The 21,224-nt window shown below is 38.2% G+C and overlaps 1 protein-coding gene across 1 annotated transcript; it reads right to left on the reverse strand.

Moving 5' to 3' along the window:
• Positions 1-2,769: 2,769 nt before the first annotated feature.
• LOC306879195 (somatostatin receptor type 5-like) lies at positions 2,770-4,101 on the reverse strand (the record flags this gene model as incomplete). Its single annotated transcript, XM_079431991.1, has 1 exon — positions 2,770-4,101. One exon carries the CDS (start codon positions 4,099-4,101, stop codon positions 2,770-2,772), a length of 1,332 nt encoding a protein of 443 aa, XP_079288117.1.
• Positions 4,102-21,224: the final 17,123 nt, after the last annotated feature.

Below are 21,224 nucleotides of genomic sequence, written 5' to 3' on the forward strand. Positions count from 1 at the left end.
GAAACGATCAGACTGTCTGTCAGTGGTCAATTATACAGTCTAGAGCAGTGATGGGCAAACCCAGGCCACTTTCCTGCAGAGATTTGATCCAACCCTGATAAAACTCACCTGCCTGTAGCCTTGAAGACAATGATTAACTGGTTCAGGTGTGTTTGGTTAGGGTTGGAGCTAAACTCTGAAGGAAAGTGGCCTGGAAGGGCCGAGTCTGCCCACCCCTGGTCTAGAGTCATTATATACAAACAATAAAGCACACCAGTGACCAATCACAGGCCAGCGCTCCAGGAGAGTAACTATCAACAATAGCTTTTCATGTAAGACGCTTCACTGCATCTCATTCAGCGCATCTGTGTGAGGAGAAGAGCAGCTCTGGGTTCCCTTTGAGCTCATAAATGTCAGTGAACACAAACACACACACACACACACACACACACTGTCACCGGCTGCAGTTTCTGCCCTTCAGCTGAAGAACAGAGATATATGTTGATCTGTTCAAAGGATCTCAATCCTAATCATCAGGAATTCTTCCAACACTGTTCTTGATTCACTAACTACATTTACAAGCTCTCAATAATCTGTTTATCGGACTGAAACACATTAAACACCTCAAATGATTCAACCGAGCTTGATCTGATCTGATTTAAAGGACTGTTGTACACCTGAAACAATCCCGAAACTGGAAACTATTTTCTTAATCAGATTCAGAAATACCTTGCACAGTGCACAGATGCGTGCTTGCATATGCTTTATGTCTTATGAACTGTGGAGGAGAGACACAAACAAATTCCCAAAAAAGCCAAACCAACAATACTCGAGGTAGCTCCAGTCACATTATCGCAGTGATTTCTCCAGTTCTGAACGCATCGACTGTTTCATTGTGCATGCACTGGAGCTTTGTTCAGAATGCATGTAATGCACATGTAAAACAATACATGAATCAGATCGCAATGCTTAGAGTTTCAGAATCTGAAATCAGATTAGATTCATTCGGATTGACGGAAATTAGCGCATGTAAACATACTGATGTTTTCCAGTTTCCTGCTCCATGAATACCTAGGTCAGGGGTCGGCATGTAAGTTTGGCATCGGGCCAAAAAAGAAAATTCACCACTAGATCGCGGGCCAGAACATAGTCAAAGGATCATTTAAGATATTAATTGATGAAAAATGCAACCAGAATTTCCTGTGACTGACTGTTCCAGTGTATTTTGTAACTGGTAGTGAGCTGTTACTCTGTGTAAAATCCTGCGAGTCATCAACAAAAAGCCACATTTGTGTGGCAGTGTCCGATCAGAGTATGTGAGCGGAGCGTCTGTTGCCGACCACTGACCTAGGTTTTCAGCACATGCACCCTCATAATGCGACTATCATGAGATTGAGGCAATATTGCGATTAAACTTTACTTCATGTTACTACATTACTGCATTGGGATATGTCAATAATATGATAAAGTTTTAATACATATAGTACATTTTTATAACCTGGAATGTATGAATGAAATCAGGAGACTGTAGGCCTCATTTATGTTTCAGGCCTTTATCATCTGCACTGTTTCACTTCAGCAATTCAATGATATGAAGAAAACAATAAAGACGAAACGGCACCAGTCACCAAACGGTCCGATATGCAGCTGCTCTCTTTGGTTTACATGCTGTATGCTCTCTGTATATGATTTTAATAAACAATTTTTTTTTTTTTTTTTTAAATAGACCAGTTGGGGCACTACCATTAAAGAAAAGCCAAAGAGTTTAATAACTGTAGCAAATAAATGGAGGGCGACTTTTTAGGTGTTTGCTAGTGAGTTTAGGTGTTCATTTTTTTTTTTGGTTACCAAGGAGTTGCTATTTGGTTGTCTATGTGTTTAGGTGGTTGCTAGGGAGTTGCTATGTGGTTGTTTATGTGTTCACATGGTTGCTATGTAGTTCTTTAGGTGTTCTTGCTGTTACTAAGGAGTTGTTATTTGGTTGTCTATGTGTTTAGGGGGTTGCTAGGGAGTTGCTATGTGGTTGTCTAGGTGTTCAGGTGGTTGCTATGTAGTTTTTTTAGGTGTTCATGCAGTTACAAAGAAGTTGTTTTTTGGTTGTCTATGTGTTTAGGTGGTTGCTAGGGAGTTGCTATGTGGTTGTTTACGTGTTCAGGTGGTTGCTAAGGAGTTGCTATGTAGTTGTCTAGGTGTTCAGGTTGTTGCTATGTAGTTGTTTAGCTGTTCATGCAATTACTAAGGAGTTGCTATGTGATTGTCTAGGTGTTCAGGTGATTGCTAGGGAGTTGCTATGTGGTAGTCTAGGTGTTCAGGTAGTTGCTATGTGGTTGTCTAGGTGTTCAGGCGGTTGCTAGGGAGTTGATATGTGATTTGGTTACTCACTGGCTATACAGGTTTGAAAGTACTTTATGAACAAAAATTGCAAATGCAATTGTTAGTGGATCTACAGGCATCTCAACTTTCTTGTTTCTACCAATAAAGTCTGATTTTGGCATCTGGAACTTCTTGACTCAAGATTTTTATGCAAAAGAGAGAACAATAATGGCAGTAAAAATAGTGTAGAGTGTAGGAGTGAAGAGGTTTACTTGTGTGATGTAAACCTCGATTAAGTCCTAACTCTAATTACTATAAATCACATTATTGGTGTACATGTAAACACAATCAGTTTCAGCACAGATGGACATACAAATAAAGAACAGGAGCAAAGGTTGTGTTTTTTGATTGGTCACAGTTAGCAGTGTTGAATGGGTGGTGCATTTAATAGTCATAAATGAACATTCATATTTCACATTACAAGCAGCTGATCTCCAGGACGGAGCGTTTATCATCACTGTTCTCCGGCAGGTGTTTGTGTGTCCGCCGCGCTCCATTACGGACAGCTGTGGGGTCAGAGGTCGGGCTGATGGAGCGCTCACACCGCCCATCCATTCCTCCCGCAGCGCTGTCCTCGTGAACCCCGTTCCGGAGTTTCGTCATCTCTCGGTCTGCGTTGTGTTCTTCTACTTCGCTCAACTTCAGATGTTCTCTTCGGATCTCCTCTAGCGGTAACGCAACCATTCCCGTCCCCTGCTGCTGATCCTGGTTTTCCACGCGTCTGGAGGATCTGCACAAGGCTTTCCGGAAACCTCTTTTAAAGTTATCCGACAGAAAACCATACAGAATGGGATTCGCGCAACTGTTGGCGTACGAAAGAACCACGACGAAGTAATACAGCCCTCTGAACTCGCCTGGCAGGAGAACCAGCAGATTCACGATGTTTAAGACGTAAAACGGCAGCCAGCAGAAGACGAACACAGCCACGACGATCACCACCATTCGCGTGATCTTGCGCTCAGACTTCCGGCGGCGGATCGACGTGGCGCGGACTCTTCGTCCGGAGCTGCGCACTTTAACCACGATCAGCAGGTAGCAGAGACAGATGACTGTCAGAGGACCGAAGAACCCAACGGTCGCCGTATATACGATAAAAGCCGCTTTCCAAACCTCTGCCGGCTCGGGCCACACAATGCTGCAGTTCCCATCGTCCTGCAGAACTCCAGCGAACACAACCACAGGCAAAACCACAACGAAAGAAACGGCCCATACGGTGGCGTTCACCGTTTTGGCCACTCTTGGTTGGCGCCACCTAGAGGACTGGAGAGGATGCACCACGGCCAGATAGCGGTCGATGCTCATCACCGTCAGACAGAAGATGCTGGTGAACTGGTTGATGGCATCTACAGTCATGACCAGGCGACACATCAGGGATCCGAAGGGCCATGAGAGCAAACCGTTTTGAACGGCGAGAAACGGCAGGCCCAGCATGAAGAGCTCGTCTGCGATGGCCAGATTCAGGATGTAGATATTAGTCACCGATTCCGCCTGGGAATATCGCAGCACGATGTGGATGACCAGAGTGTTTCCGATCAGACCTACGATGCACACAGTGATGTAGATGAGAGGGATGAGGATCCCGGCGACTCCCGGCGCGTGATCCGGAGTTCTGCCATCGGTCCAGTTCTCTGTTGGAAGGAGAAACGGAGGAGGGAAGGTTTGGTTGGGAATCATGGATGAGGAGGAGGCATTAGTCCAGACTGGAGCTTCTGCGGTGGAGGGAGGTGAAAGACGTTGATGTACCTCCATGGGTTTAAGAGAGATTGAGTCTTCCAGTGATCAACTGATGCCCATCTGATCTATGAGTGAGACAGAATAATGGTTACTCAATGGGTCTACAAAGACAGACAGATTTAAAGAAATAATTAAACCCAAAAATGATCCTGGCAAAATGTGTGACTTTTCCATACAAAAGCAAACAGTGACTGTTAAACCAGACCAAAAACATCCTCGCAGTAGTGCATACACTAAAAAAACTGGTACTTTCACTTTCAAAAGATACTATTATTTTAACGATGTCCTTGCTACGTTTCTGAGCCTTGATCGTGTTCGGATCCTTGCTGTCATGGAGGGTCAGAGAGCTCTGGGATTTCATCACAAATATCTTAATTTGTGTTTCGAGGATGAACAAAGGTTTTGAAGGTTTGGAACGACATGAGAGTGAATAATTAATGACAGAATTTTCATTTTTGGTTGAAGTCCCTTTAAGTGATATATACTTAAGTAATATGCAACTTTTTATCTCACAATTCAGACTTTTTTCTCATATTTGCAATTACATGTAATACACTGCAAATTTCACAATTTTGACTTTTTTTTTGTTTATATCTCACAATTCTCTTGAAATTCTGAGTTTACATTTCATCTTTGTTGTTTCCATCATAAGGTACAAGGTTTTATCTCACAGTTCTGACTTTATATTTTGCAGTTCTGAGTAAAAGAATCACAATATTAAGTTAATCATAAGTGGCCTGTTAATAAAATATGGCCAATACTCATAGATAGTGTACAGTGTCATACTCACACAAAACACCATCAGAGTAACACATACGACACTAAAATAATGCATCAACAAAATAACAGAAAACAAACTAATGTACATTAATGAAAATATAAAGAAAAAAATCAATTTATATAAATAATAACCACGTATATTTTCCAAAAAAAACATAAATTTGACAGAAAAATTGCATCTAAAGCAATGCATTTCGAAAGGTAACTTAGAGAATAGCCTACCAATCAACAGGTTTTACTCCAGCATTTTTACAGTTTTCCTCTGTAAAATTACAACCTGTTTACAGTGTGTGCTACAGTAGGACTCCTGAAGTCATATGATGCACAGAAATTAAAGTAATGCCAAACACTTTTCCTGCATGTGATGTAAATTTGTGTAAATATGTGTGGATCTTTTGTCATTTTGGTTTGGAGCGATATGCATGTGAGCAAATGAACACACTAGAACTGAAGTGGACTTAAATGTTTAGTCTTATTATTGCTGTTTCTATATAACGACTGACTCAAACATGAACATGAAGCCTGTGTTATAAATCGAGTACAGCGGCGCAGAAGCACGTCTGTGGTACAAGAACGCGATCCTGGACCCCGACCGGGTGGGAAATGAGCGGCAGGGACAGAGAGTGGTGCTGGATTATGTGTGTTCTGTCAGGAAGTGTTGGCTGATGTTGTTTCTGAGCTGCGTCTCTGCTAGAACACTAATGTGGGATAATTAGTGCACTACAGCAGCGGCAGCGGCGCAGACCGACCCGACGAGCGCGTGGCTCCAGCTAAAAACACTTTATTAGGAGCACAGGAAGAAAACACACAGTCTGAGATTTAATATATAGATGAAGTATAGATGTCATTGGCTGCTTCTAGTTCATCCTCTGACTGAGCGACACCAATTATGATGCAGAAATCAAAGCACTGGATCATTATTTTGCCTCTTATTCTGGTCTATTGTGAAGCTGCGCTGCTTCTGGAGACACACTCATGCGTCTCAATAAACAGTACTGCCAGAAAAGTCTGAATGATCATTAATAATAGAAAACATGAGCTTATTGACCAGCCCAGTGAAAGGCTCAAACATCATGTTTTATTGGTCACTGGCTAGAATAAATATCTGTGGACTGTGTCACATTAGTGAAACATTAGGCAAAAAGTAAATGGTCTATTCTCAATAATCACTTTGAACACCAGTGAATTGCCGTGACCAACCTGAATATGAGAACAATCTGCATTGAAAAATGGTTTGCCCAAACAAAAACTCCCAACCGTATGGAAATCCATGTCCACCACAAAAAATAAAAATAAAATAAAAATCATGCTTTGTTAAGACACAATTATGAGATGAAAAGTCAAAATTATTTAAATGTCTTAATTATACTAACAAAATACAACTTTAAATGTCATAATTTTGACATACTGAGTCGAAATTATACATAATTATGAGACAAACATATAAAATGATGACTTTAAAAGTCAAAATTATGACAAGTAGAAATTGAGATGAAAAGGCAAAAATGGACTTTTTGATTTTGAACTTAGTATGTCATAATTTCGACTTTATCTCATAATGACTTTATTTTTATCAAATTTTTTTTAACTCATAATTATTACTCTGTATGTCAGTTTCAACTTTTAAAGTCATAATTTCGACATCTCATTATTACAGATGTTCTGGAAGATATTGATCATCATAGCTGATCAGTTTTTGAGTCAACATAGCCAAAATTCACCACAATTAACACTTTTTTCATCACAACTGAGACATTTGTTGGGAACAATAGATTAGGGAAAGGTTTTTCAGTACAAGACTATGAAAAGACTTATTGTGTGAACTATAATTTAGAGTGGATGAGTAAATCATGATCAAGATCAGGAACATGCATTAGGAGAATAAATCGAATCTGATTTTAATGCCCACGTACAGATGGATGTTTTAGAAACATCTCAGGACGGTAAATCAGGGATTGCGTAAGGACTGGCGATGTTAATCATCCCTCCTGTGTGTTTTTGTGGCTCTTTTATGCGTCAGACTGTGTTTTCCTCTTTCTGCAGGTAAAAAGTCACCCAGCTTCACCTCTTCCATCCATTATGATCTAAACGCTCTTCCGGTAATTTACTCTAGAGTTCTGTGCATTATTTTCTCCACTGACATTTACAACTAAAAGAGACGCAGAAACGTTAAAGACCTTGTTTGATGACGCTCATTAAAGGCGATTACTGCACACACACACACACACACACACACACACACACATACACACACACACACACACACACACACACACACACACACACACACACACACACACACACACACACATACACACACACACACACACACACACACACACACACACACACATACACACACACACACACACACACACACACACACACACACACACACACACACACACACACACACATACACACACACACACACACACACACACACACACACACACACAATAGAGAAAGACATCTAGTGTTTGTGTCCACAAAGAGACATCAGCGGCAGTAAACTATGCAAACACCTTCATCATCGTCATCATCATCATCATGTGTGCATGAATATGAATCTTGGTGAATAAGATTTATGGTGCATCACAAAGACTAGGATTTACACACACACACACACACACACACACACACACACACACACACACACACACACACACACAGAGTTCAGTACAAGTGAAGGGAAGGGCATCTTGTCACCATAGAAACGGCCTGGTCAGTGTCTGAAAGACCATAAAAGACAAAAGAAGATGAACACACACACACACACACACACACACACACACATGTTGAGAGTGAGATTAGACCTTTTCATTATCTGAGCACAATGACTGTCAGTGGAAGAGCTCAACACTAAAGAGACGAGACGCTTTACAGCGTGACATTAGCCTCAATAACCTCGTAGCAGTGTTTCCCAGATAGCATGGTGACACTGATACAGTGTTGAGTTTTGATCCAAACCATCATTTTGGCTGAGATTGACATTTCAATGTTTAATATGTTTATGTTGGATCTACATTGATTTTGATGGAAGTCGACAGTGAGACTGAACTAACAGTGATTTGTAGTTGATGAGCACGAGGTCATGCAGACATGTGTCTCTGCAGAACAACAGTGGCTGTGTCTCAATCAGTGGCGTGTGTCAAAACACGATGGGCATTTTCCATTGCTTTAGCCGATCTGCTCTCATCCATGGGGCTTGGTTTCAGGCTGGGCCTTCATGATTTTAGTAAGTCTATTTAAAAATTATTGAAAAACACCAGTTGGAGCTTGAAAATGTGCACTTATTGGCAAACACCCATTTTGGTTCTGCATGTGCACTTCTCAGTAATATAACTCATGCTTCCTTATTAGGAAGAAAACACAGGTGCATCCTATACAGTAGTCTTGTTTGTTGAACCGCCTGACTCTGGGTTTCAAACAATGGTGCATCTATCATAATATTTCTCTGTTCCTTTGTTTTACATGCTATCTAATAAGATAAATTAATTAAAAAAGTTATTAAAGTATTTGAATAAACCATCCATTTTTCTAAATTCTTAAAAAGTGCATGCATTTTGCTTTAGTAATATTTATTACGAATTTTCTGATTAAATTTCAAACAATATTTAACAGATTTCTTGTTGTGCAAATGACATGATCGTGAGCAAGAATATGATACTTAACACATAGCCCACGCATTGCATCTATTACTACGCATTGTTTGCAGGGCACTTTGCCTTCTGTCCTTTAGTAAGTGATGAAGACAGATGAGTATGGACAATTAAAAAAATGAGAAGCACCTTCTTGATAGTTGTGACATAGATTATACATTGAGTTGTAGTCGCCATGATCTGGTATTTGATGCTATCCTTCATATTCCTGAATCTGTATTAAATTTGATGAATGTGACTGATCTCCATTCAGTTTCCACTGAAACACAATCACAAAAAAATACACCTTTGGCCTGAAGCACGAAGCCGGTTTCAGTTCTTAACCAGGAAAGTTCACATTTAAGGTCATTGCACACTGAGTCCGAAATTTTTGCACGTTAAAAAATAAATACGACCTCACGTTGTGTCAATCACGTTTGCACATCACCTCCGAAACTGTTGTCCGTCAAAAAATATTCGGATCAGGTTCGATTTTCTGCGTTTTCGCATCTGTAGCATGCATTTTGATAGGAAAGGATGGGAATACGAAACAACTGAAACATTTCAGACTCAGTGTGCAATGATCTTTAGTTTGAGCAAACTCTGAGTTTTCGGGTTTCGTCATCATGGCAACTTACACTATAATTATTATATGAAGTGGCAATTAATTTTAAGCTTAATTTATATAAGCTTTAATATATCCAACTTGTATATGAATAAACTTATATGTTTTCCTTTTGAGCTCTGTATGAAACTATATAAATAATTAAATGCAGTTTATTCCTTTGCATAGTCATATATTTTCTTTCTGCTGCCAAACGTTTGCTGCAGCAGAAGTGTTTATTCCTGCCTTGTAAATGCATTTAAGTTTATTACATTTATTACAACGACATCTCTTAATCTCCAGCAGAAAAGTGAACTGCGGTGACTCTCGCGAGAAGTGAATCCAAATGACGCTTCACGAGTTCGTGTGCCCATATAATCTTAGCATTAGTGGTAAACGGATTTGGCTTGATGTCTGCAGTGGAGGGCTCCGATAGCCCCCTATAGACAGAAGGATACATTAAATAAATATGCATAAAGGAGGAGATGGGGAGGTGGAGGGCTGCTGAAAGAACTAACAACGGAAGTGGAAGAGGCTGTTTTATACTCGGATATTAATTGGAGGATTAGATGGGCGTACTCCTCCTGAAATTACATTAATAACTTCACTTTGCTGATGCTCTCCTCGCTCCGTGTGATGCGCTCCAGAGTTAATCACAAACTGCTTCAAACTCTGAGTTAACAGAGAGCATTTATATCGAGCTTTGTGAGCCCGCTGAACCTGATCTAAACCAGGTTGGCTTTATCGGGTTTTGTCAACTCAAAACTTACTCTGCAACTCTGAGTTTGTTCATCTGTCTTCATGCTACAGGCCACTGATGACAGCAGTATTTTATGTTGACATTTCAATTTTATTTTAAATGTTTTAACAAAAGTGATTTAAAACCAACATCACATTAACATTGATCGAGCGATATTACCAATGATACTTTTTGTTTATTTCAGTGTTAATTCTACAGCAGTGATGTAGAATCAATCATAGTGTAACATTGATTCAATGGATTTAGTTTTATTTTTTGGTTGAAATCTCACCATTGTTTCAACATTAATTGCAGGTGCAAAAGTGATATTAAACCAACATTTCTTCATAACATTGATCCAATGACATTTTCATTGATTTTTTGTTGAAATCTTGTCTTTCAACAATAATTGCAGGTGCAAAAGTGATATTAAACCAATATCTCTTCATAACATTGATCCAATGACATTTTCATTGATTTTTTTTTTTTTTTTTAATCTCATCATTGTCGTTGGTTTCAAAAGTGATATCGGACCAACACCCCTTAGTAACATTAATTCAATACAGCTAGCATTGATGCATCAACATTGACTTAACATTATGGTTGCTTGCTATCTGGGTTGTGTGTTTTTACCCGGTCCAGAGTGGTTTATGGTGGTTCTGTGCTGGTCTTACACCAAAAACAGCCATTATTTAGTTTGCACCAGTCACTTTATCAGATGGTCTCTTTTTATATCGTTAAAGAGTATTTTGAAAGAAATTTATTCTTTATTTTCATCAAGGTTGCATTAAATTGATAAAAAGTGACAGGAAATATTTCTATTTCAAATAAATGCTGTTCTTTTGAACTTTCTATTCATCTGTGAATCCTGAAAAATAAAATGCATCACAGTTTCCACAAAAATATTGTGCAGCACAACTGTGTTCAACATTGATAATAATCAGAAATGTTTGTTGAGCAGTAAATCAGTATATTATAATGATTTCTAAAGATCATGTGACACTGAAGACTGGAGTAATGATGCTGAAAATACAGCTGTGCATCACAGAAATAAATTACATTTGAATAGATATTCACACAGAAAACATATTAGTGAGATATTAATGATATTACTAGATATTAATGTAGATACACAAACAGAGGTGTAAATGAAGAGACTAACGAATCTCCCGGGGAAAGTGAAGGGTTAAATGTAGGAAGGTGTGGGACGTCTAACATACAGACTCATTAAGAAGAAAAACTCGTTAAATCCATGCAGCACTGAGACTCTGATTCCACGGATCAACTCAATCTGAAACACAGACGCTCATTACACGCTTAACTCTAGTTCAATGCTTTACTTTCCATCAGGGCCAATTCATTTCTGTACAAATTCAAATACTATATTTCTTACAATATTTAGCATTAAATGTGGTTTCAACATCGTTTCAAACTTATAGCATTAAACAACAGCTATTATTTCAATGAGTGTTAAAAGTCAACATTAAATCAACTCTTCACTCTTCTAATTTATGTTTCTGCTCTTATTGATGATGATCAATCAATGACGTCATTCTGAATAAATAAATGCCTTTAGAATCATTCCCTCGGGCTTTCCTTCAGCTGACGTCGTCGATCGCTCTTATTGATCAACCGGCTTGATTTAAAGAGACTTTTACTATCAGCTCATCTCGGAGAAAATCAACTCCCATCATTTATTCTCATTTGACATCCTGATTGACTCAAAAATACGTCATACGTGAAGAAAAATGATGAATTATTAAAATTTTTAATTATCATGTTAAAGGCGTAGTTCTCCCCAAAATGAACATTTTGTCATCATTTAATCAAAGCTGTTTGAGTTCTGTGTTGAACACAGAAAATATTTTGAAGAATGTTGGTAAGTTTCTGGTTTCCTTACGCAAAGAGAATATATATCCTAATATATAAACAATCAACATAATAAATTATATATCTGTATATTAGGAAATATACAGAGTAATAGTATAAATATATATAATATATAAGGAATTGCTGCTTTTACATATTGAAAAATATGTGACAATATATTTAGTTATATATCACATAATATAAAGTGTATTACTGAATATTACTGAAGGTCCTATTTAAGTGATTTGTTGATTGTGAACAGGTGTGGCAGTAATCAGGCCCGAGTGTGTCTAGAGAAACTGAACTCAGGTGTGATAAACCACAGGGGGGGGATCTTTTTCACACAGGGCCATGTGGGTTTGGATTCCCTTCATAAAAAAACGCTTCATTTAAGAACTGCATGTTGTGTTTACTTGTGTTATCTTTGATTAATATTTAATTTTGTTTGATGATCTGAAACATTAAAGTGTGACAAACATGCAAAAGAAATTTAAATCAGGAAGGGGGCCGACACTTTTTCACACCGCTGTATCTGTTTATGTGATGAGATATCGAATGGCATGTGTATAAATATATTGATTTAGATACTAAGGCAGTATAAACACATATATGGAAATATATATTTCTCATGTCTAACAATCATTTATATATAATATACGTTTCATATTTTAAAATATACAGCATACGCACACTTGATCATACTATTATTGAGGCAAATGCATGAAATTACACTTAATTAAACATTTCTTTACACTTAAATAAAAAAGCATACATGCATTCACATTTATATGGTAATATGTATGTGCAATATATACTCAATAAAGGATCGAACTTTGTGAGCATTAAATGCACTTTTGTCTTAATTTCTAAATATATTTGTATGTATCAATATAGAGCCATATATTGTCAATGCATATATTGCTGTATATTGAAAAATGTAAGCACTGCTTTCCTGTTTATGGAAATGTATTATGTAATATATCACATTATATTTAGCAGTATATTCCCATATATTTTTGTTACGTAAGGGTTCTCATTGATTTTCATTGTATTTTTTCCCGTGCTATGTAAGTCAATGGCTACCAGCAACCAACATTCTTCAAAATATCCTCTTCTGTGTTTAACAGCTGAATGAAACTTGAGGGTGAGAGGATGATGTCAGAGTTTTCATTTTTGGATGAACTATCCCTTTAACTTTAAAATGATGAATGCATGTGTATATGTTTGTGATAATGAAGAATGGCAGAAACATGAGCTTTATCAAGTTTCTACTGTTGAACTGAATGGAGATTGAGAGCCGATGGAGGGTCAACAGGAGCGAGAGCGTCAGAGGTTAAAGCTTTATTGCTGCCGTTCCTCCTTCATCGCTCAAAGTGAATCGAGCGGCTGCAGTGTGAACAGCTGTGCAGGTTAATGTGGATTAATGGCACCTCTGGGAACAAAAGCTCCAGCCATTCTGATCTCAGTCAGTCTGCTGCCATTGAAAAAGCCTTTCACCAGAAACCGTCACAAACAGCTGCGCTGCACACGGGTGAAATGCAGCGCGTTCAACGACCATTCATCACCGCACAATAATTATTAGTTCATCTAAGCATAAAACATCTCATCCTCATGTGAGAATTCAGCACATTTGAGAAGGAATTAAGTGCATCTACTGTAGAATGGATAATAATCTGATTCTACATTCACATGCAGATGTGTTTGCCTTTTCACTCATATAAACAGAAAAACTAATTCTATGCAACTGGTTTTTAAAGGTTAGACAAGCACAATTATGTTCAAAATAATGAACCTTCAAACTCACTGTTCATTAATGACCACAAGCATGATTTTAAGTTAAGTTAACACTCACCAACCTCGTCTGCAACTCTGGTCATGACTAGTTACAGTAAAACACATAACCTGGCCAATTTTGTAACTCGAATCAGAAGTTAAACTGTTTAGACAATTTAAAACTCAAAAAATAAATATTTGTGCACAAGAATTAACCTTAGTGACTTAACAAAACATAAACATTATACTTCTGCATCTACATCCTCTGGAATGTGTTAAAAGTGCAGTACTATAAACATGAATTTTTATTATTTTTACACATTATGGGTCAAAACGAATCATTGACACCAGAACGTTCGTATAAAACACAACACTCTTCAGTGCTCATGTAAACGGTTCTGTGAGATCTCACACAGAAGTTCTCTGATGTTGTGACACGTGCAACATCAAACAACAGCATCTCTCAATCACTTACACAAGGTCATATTTACTTACATAATTAAAGCTGGTTTCATATGCCTCCAATTAATAATTTCAGATTACAGTAAAATTTCAAAGTAACATGGAAACTCACCGTTAATAACTTCATGCGTGTCCACCTGCTCGAGCGACTCTGAGGAAATGAGCCACCGCAGCATCAGCAGCACGAGGAAACACAGCATCCCGTATCCAGGCAACCAGAGCAGTGATGCACTGAGAGAGAGAGAGAGAGAGAGCAGTGATGCACTGAGAGAGAGAGAGAGAGAGAGAGAGAGCAGTGATGCACTGAGAGAGAGAGAGAGAGAGAGAGAGAGCAGTAATGCACTGAGAGAGAGAGAGAGAGAGAGAGAGAGAGAGAGAGAGCAGTAATGCACTGAGAGAGAGAGAGAGAGAGAGAGAGAGAGAGAGAGAGAGAGAGAGAGAGAGAGAGAGCAGTGACGATGTTCCTCTGAGATTTCTTCATGGAATATATTCCTCTCATAAATGTGGGCGCATGTCAAGTCAGATGGACCTCATCTGGGATGGTTTGACTCATTTAAAAGTCATTTAAATTTAAGATGTTAGTAGAACTTTGTGTTCAAAGATGGTAGCAAATGAGAAATTAGTCTTGGTGCAGTTGCCAAAACTACAGAAAATCAGCCAGAAATACCAACACAACACATGAATTAAAAGCCCTCAGTGTTTAAAAGTGTACAGGATTCATGTGAAATCATATCAATGGTTTCAGAAGCATGTAAACAGTAAATGCTATCATTGTATTGCTATTTGTTTAAAACTCACTGAACCCTGATGAAATCAATCAGTTTATTTCCTCATTAGTAGTGATCTGTATCTTCGTAATAACATTGGCGCTGGAAGTGAATTTACTCAAATGGATGACAGAACAGCTGAGACACAACATTTATAAAGTGATATAAATGAATGTACGGCAAACAGAACAATATTATTGATCAGGGTCTTGTTTCAGATCTTGTCACATATAGACAATTGTTTACGTTGAACCTAAATGATATGAAAATGAATGATCAGATTTTATATTGAGTTTAGGTACAGTTCAGTTTTGTTATTGTCAATTAAATTTGTTATTGTTTTTGTTAATTGAAATAAAATCTGAAATAAAGTAAAATATAAATGTTAGATGTAAATCTTCAATGAAAATTGACTTGGCAACTCAATGAAATAAAATATGTTTTAATAAAGAACTACTAAAATTACTATCATTGGAATAAAAAAAAAAATCTAAAAAATAATTATTAAAAAATGAAAACTATAAAAGCACATAAAAAATATTACTAAAACTTAAATGGAACAGAAAAAAATCCTAAAATTACTAAAGCTGAAATAAAAATATATCTAAAATTAAATATTAAATAAAATACAACTAATTGAAATGACAAAAGCGCATAACAACATTACTAAAATGAACTAAAGTTAAAAATGAAACTGAAAATAAAAATTAATTATTCATAGAGACTATAATCAATACTAAAATAACACTAATTCAGTTGCTAATACTTGTCTGTTTCTTTGTTTTGTGTACTTTTCAGAATCATTGTCTATTTTTTTAATTATAATCCTTATTTTCTCTTTTTTTCTTTCAGTTTTTTCTCATATCTAATGACCAGAAATTGTTCAATATATTTATATACCGAAATGTGTCCCATCAGTAAAGCCCATTGAGACAGACAGACGGAGCTGCAGTGTTCAGCTGATTCCTCCTCAGTCACTGTAAGGAAAGAAATCAAGAACATACTCAACATGTTTTCAACATACTCCTGCTTTAGAGTCTCTTCCACTCGTTTTATGCTTCAAATAAGGGTCCTGAATGATTTTGAGCAGGCCTGCAGTGCAATAATTCAACAGCTCATTGAAGGTAAAGTGCCCGTCTGCATCCTTCAGATCAGCATTCAGATGCTCGTATGAAAGCTTCTGATTAGTTTTAACACAGATTGGTTCTGCTGTCAGCTGGAGGTTTTGATCGGCTCGTCTCGATCTCACCCGCTGCGAATCTAGAGTGCTACATTTCTCAAAATAGTCACGAGAATCACGCCAGGGATTGATTATAACAGTAATCTGGTTTAATACTCTATATCTCAACAGTAAATGCTCAAAAATGGGTTTCATCCACGTTAGTAACAACATCTATGTTTACATTAAATCAATCCATAAGTAGAGGATGAGCAAAGGGACTCCTGAGTGACATGATGGCTTTGAGAATAAATAAATAAATAAATGATCAGATTTTATAAATAAACAGCCTTTGGCACTGATCTGTTTTTGTGGCAGTAAGCGGATCAGTCTTGGCAGCTTTTGTGTTATTAAACAGCCCAAGAGAGAAAACTGACATGTACAGGTTAATGAGGTTAATGCTGCTACTTGCTCAGGATGACCTACCAGCAGTTAAAACTAACCCTCCTCTAACCCTAACTAACTAATAAGAGGTGGTTCGTATTTTCAGGACACTTGTCATGGTACTTTAATATCGTGTTATTGAATGATTTCCGTTATTAGGTACCACGGATTTACTCCAAAACTCATTACGTTTAGTGGTCTCGAGAACTGTTGTTCTATGTACTTGGCTGCAGACCGCCAGAGGGCATAACTGAGTGGAATATCTTCCTGTCCTCCTCCTTGTCGAGAACCTAATATAAAAGCTGTCATGACCTTAATGACATGTCTGTCTATAAACACATCCTTGTGTCTTGATGATGAACATCGCATTGCTAGGGGCACCGGGCATTTTAGGGAAGCTCTGGAAGGTCCATGCATCCATCGCAACACGATGCCCCTAGCAATGCGACGTGCTCGCCTCACAGGGATAAGCATTAACTCGGAGGGAGGTATGAAAAGACAAGCTTCGACTTTGGCCTCCACTCCTCTCCTGAAACAATAGAAAGGTTAAAAAGGACTTGCTCGTAGAGTTGATGAATTGGGAAAATTCAGGAGTTTTGGCAAAACTGCAACTCCAGCCAACTTCTGAGATTTCTGAAACTGGTATTCCGTCTCTCTCACAGCCTGATCTTGCAATATTTCTGGATGACCTTGATTGTGTCTCCATGGCAGCCACAGACTCGCTGTTCTCGGAAGAACAATCTGTTTCAGATAAGGAACCAGGAATGACGGACAGTGATGTTAATGCAGATGAATAGAGTGAAGGATCACTTATGTCTGATGATCTAGTAAACACAATTCATAGCTTTCAGTCACGTGACCGGCTTGAAGACCTGGAGGGCAAAACATCCATAGAACTGCAGGACAAGCCTGTTCATTTTCCATCTATTTCACAGCCGCAGATATTTAGATCACCTCTCAAAAGAATAAAACAGAGGTATGTGAACAAAATGCAAGTTTTGGCCATTTGCAATCCATATTAAGCACACGCGGCAATATTTCAATCATAAACAGTGTGACAAAACATTGTAAAACACTTAAAGTGCCTTAATATGACTGCAATTAATGCCTCACTTAGTTCACCAGACACTACAGCCACAGAACTGGTTAATGTAGCTCTGCGATCGGTGATGGCTTCAGAAGCACGGTGTCAGTTACAGAAACAGCGCACTTTATTTAAAGTGCCTGGTTATTTGCTATCCTTTTCGTTCCGCTGGAGTTCTTTTCCCTCGCTCCACCAAATTCCAGTACGTGACCTGCCACCAAATAGATCATATAAGGTTCAACAATCCTGGCCATATGGGCCTCCACCCAGATCACATCATTGTTCGAGACATACGATGGTGGCCTCTGATAATCGTCCCCCCAAAGACAACAAATCCACTTTTAAACAGCATTGACGCGCTAAGGTCAGCGACAAACAGGTTTTCAACTTCACAAATTCATTATTGGCATTTAATAATGACAAATCAATGGATTTTAAAAACAATTTCACAAGGTCACAAGGTTTCTACAGTTTTAAGCGATGGCCCACAGTTATCTCATATATGCATTCCCTCATTCATTCCGGATGATTGATGATTCTCAGTTGCATTCGAGTAAGGAGCCGGCCGTTGTTATTAATAGCTTCATGCTGGATTAACAGAATGTGGTTTCGTCTCCTTTACCATCTTTTAACAGGTCCACCAGCCTAGTTACCGATCAGACCAGATCTCCCGAATCCTCCCCGTAGAGTCATGATTCCACAGTGGGGTCTTAATATTGTTCTTGAAAATCTTTGCTTGTATCCGTTTGAACCACTGCTATAAGCAGATATTAAATGGCTTTTTTTGAAAATCGTTGTTTTGATGGCCATTTCAGTGAATTCAGTGTGCTCTCTTTGGGGTCCAGAAGATTCCAAAGTGACGTTGCGGCCAAACCCGGCTTTTTTTGTGTGTTAACACACCAGTGATATTGCCAGTGTTTCACTCGGTAGACCCTGAGATGTGTCCAAGCTTTGTCGTGTGAGATCCTACATCTTTATGTGGAGAGGACAGCTCCCTGGAAAACTACTGACTAGTTATTTGTTTGTTTTTCAGATCCTAATAAGGGTTCTCCTGTATCAAAGACCAGGCTTGCTCACTGGATAACCGAGGTCATCACAAGCTCTTATGTCTCTGCCCAATCCAGTGAACTGTCACTCTACACGTTCAGTGGCAACATCGTGGGGAGTTCAGCTCACAGACACTTGCGCAGTGGCAACTTGAAACTCACCTTCCACGTTTTCACATTTCTATAGACTTAATGTTGTTTCTGCCCCAAACGGTTGCTCAACAGCAGTACTGGGTGAAAGAGCACGCATGTGAAAGGACCTGATATCATTTCAAAATTGAGAATTTGAATAAAGAAATTAATTATCTCATATGCTTATATATTTTTGTTATTTTTTTGCAAGTCTTGAGTTATAGTGGTTTTCACTTCTGGTTTATTTTATCATTCTATCATTCTGGTTTCATCTGGCCAAAGGAGAACTTGCCCCCAACTGAGCCTGTTTTTTCTCCATTCTGTCACTGATGGAGTTTTGGTTCCTTGCCACTATCGCCTTTGGCTTGCTTAGTTTGGGATGCTTAACTGATTGCACAGACACTATTGGAAGAGAGCTGAACTGAATGATGACATCACTGAATCATCAATGAACTGACTTAGCTGGAAAAATTACTCTTTGTTATTGTCCTCTTGCATTGTTGTTAAACTATTTTCCTGTTTGACACTGTAAAGCAGCTTTGACACAATCAGTATTGTATAAAACGCTATATAAATAAAGATGACTCGGCCAGAATTCTGTACAGAGTTAGTTTGTCCTTATTGGTAACTATAGAGTTATGTCGTAAATCCCGCCAAAGCCTCTGGTCACCTGGGTTAACGAGAAGACTCTGAGGAAGAGAGGACGTCTAAGGAGGTGTTTATTGACACATCATTTAGGTCACTAGGTGACAGCTTTTATATTAGGTTCTGGACAAAGAGGATGACAGGAAGAGATTCTGCCCTCTGGCGGTCTTCGGCCAGTCATAGAACCACGGTTAAATGCGTAACCAATGCTTCGATTCTCTTTCATTCAGGAAAATGTCGTAACATGCTGCAGGTGTCCAACTTACCTTCTTCATCGCTGACAAACAAGATTTTTGCTGGTTTGTTTCGGATTTGTATGCAATTATTTTTTCATCCAGCGCTTGTTTTGAGCTGTGTTCTTTAATTATTGCGTTACTGTTTTACGGAGTGAGAAACCGTGGCAAACAGTGGACTGTCCGAACCATGAACCGATTCTGTCAGACCGTTACACTAATGGAAAAGAATCGACTCTAAACAGTGATTCATTCGTGATTTGGCATCATTATATCTGATTCTAAACAAATGACAGAAAATACTGGGAACACAACGTGATTGCTGAAATACTTTGCACAGAAAATTATTCTCAGATCTTCTTTACCATGCAAGAATTTATCGGTAAAGTTTCATTGGGGCTTACGACAAACTGATTCCTAATGCTTTCTATTGTATCAAAATATTTCATAGGGACTTTAATCTGTAATTAATGCATGTCACGGAGTACTGATTTTATGTGACTGGTGTTTAGTAATAATACAAATCACCCATTTCTAAAGTAACTGTCTAACACTGGACAAAGTTTCAAAACGAAGTTACGTTTTCCTTCTTTGCTTGCGTTCAGGTGATCAATCACGAGAGAGCAGGCGATGCCTCCACTGTGCTGTGATTGCCTGATCACGCTCCATAATGACAATGAGCTTCTATCATTACTATTGGTCCATCTCAATAGCAGATCAAGAATAGATCATTGAGAATCTGAAATGATGAAATACACATAAATGCAATGGCACTGTAAAGCTATATTGCAATATAAATCTACTCAAATATGATGCTATGGAGCTTGTTGACAGTCTCAAATGTAAGATAAACAGTGTGCTTATATGGTTTTAACCCAGAAACTGAAATGAGACGTGAATTGACCTCATTTGAGAAGACAGCTTTGTAACTGATGCCTCTCTCTCCAGGGTTTGGATTAAAAGAAGTACTGTAGAGCACAAATACTTCTGATTGACAGAATATTGACCGTATATGCGGCTTGAGAAGCGAAGGCATTGAGTCATTGACTGCAGCACTAAATCAGCCTCATGCCTGTGCAGAGAGAAACAAGAGCGCTCTTTTATCTTCACTTTCAACTCGAAATAGATCTCCTAATGAATCTGAAGACGCTCTTTGTTATTTACTATTTTAATCGGAACACATTTGCATGTAAGAGCCATTGCCATGGCAACGCCTTGAAGAGATGAGCTCTCAAGACTTGTTTATTTGGGCTGGTTAGTGTCACACCACTTAATAAACTATTCAACCTGACACAGACCGCTCATCTTCATCACGTGTCACATCACTGTAGGAAAAATGATCATGAGAGATGATGAAATACACGCTACAAATAAAAAAAATATATACAAAAAAGGCAGAACAAACTGATAAAAATAAAAACTAAATGATAAAGATAAACTGCCTTGTCTATCAGAGAGACATAAAAAACTACATAAACACCTTCATACACATACAGTTGTGGTCAAAATTTTACATACACTTTGCAGTATCTGAAAAAAGTTGATTATTTTACCAAAATAAGAGGGATCATACAAAATGCATGCAATTTTTATTTAGCACTGACTTGAATAAGATATTTGACATAGAAGACCACAAGAGAAAATAATAGTTGAATTTATAAAAATGACCCTGTTCATTCTTAATACGGTGTTGTTAGCTGAATGATCCGCAGCTGTGTTTTTTGTTTAGTGATAGTTGTTCATGAGTCCCTTGTTTGTCC

The sequence above is a fragment of the Barbus barbus genome, assembly GCF_936440315.1.
Source record: "Barbus barbus genome assembly, chromosome: 13".
NCBI lineage: Eukaryota > Metazoa > Chordata > Actinopteri > Cypriniformes > Cyprinidae > Barbus > Barbus barbus.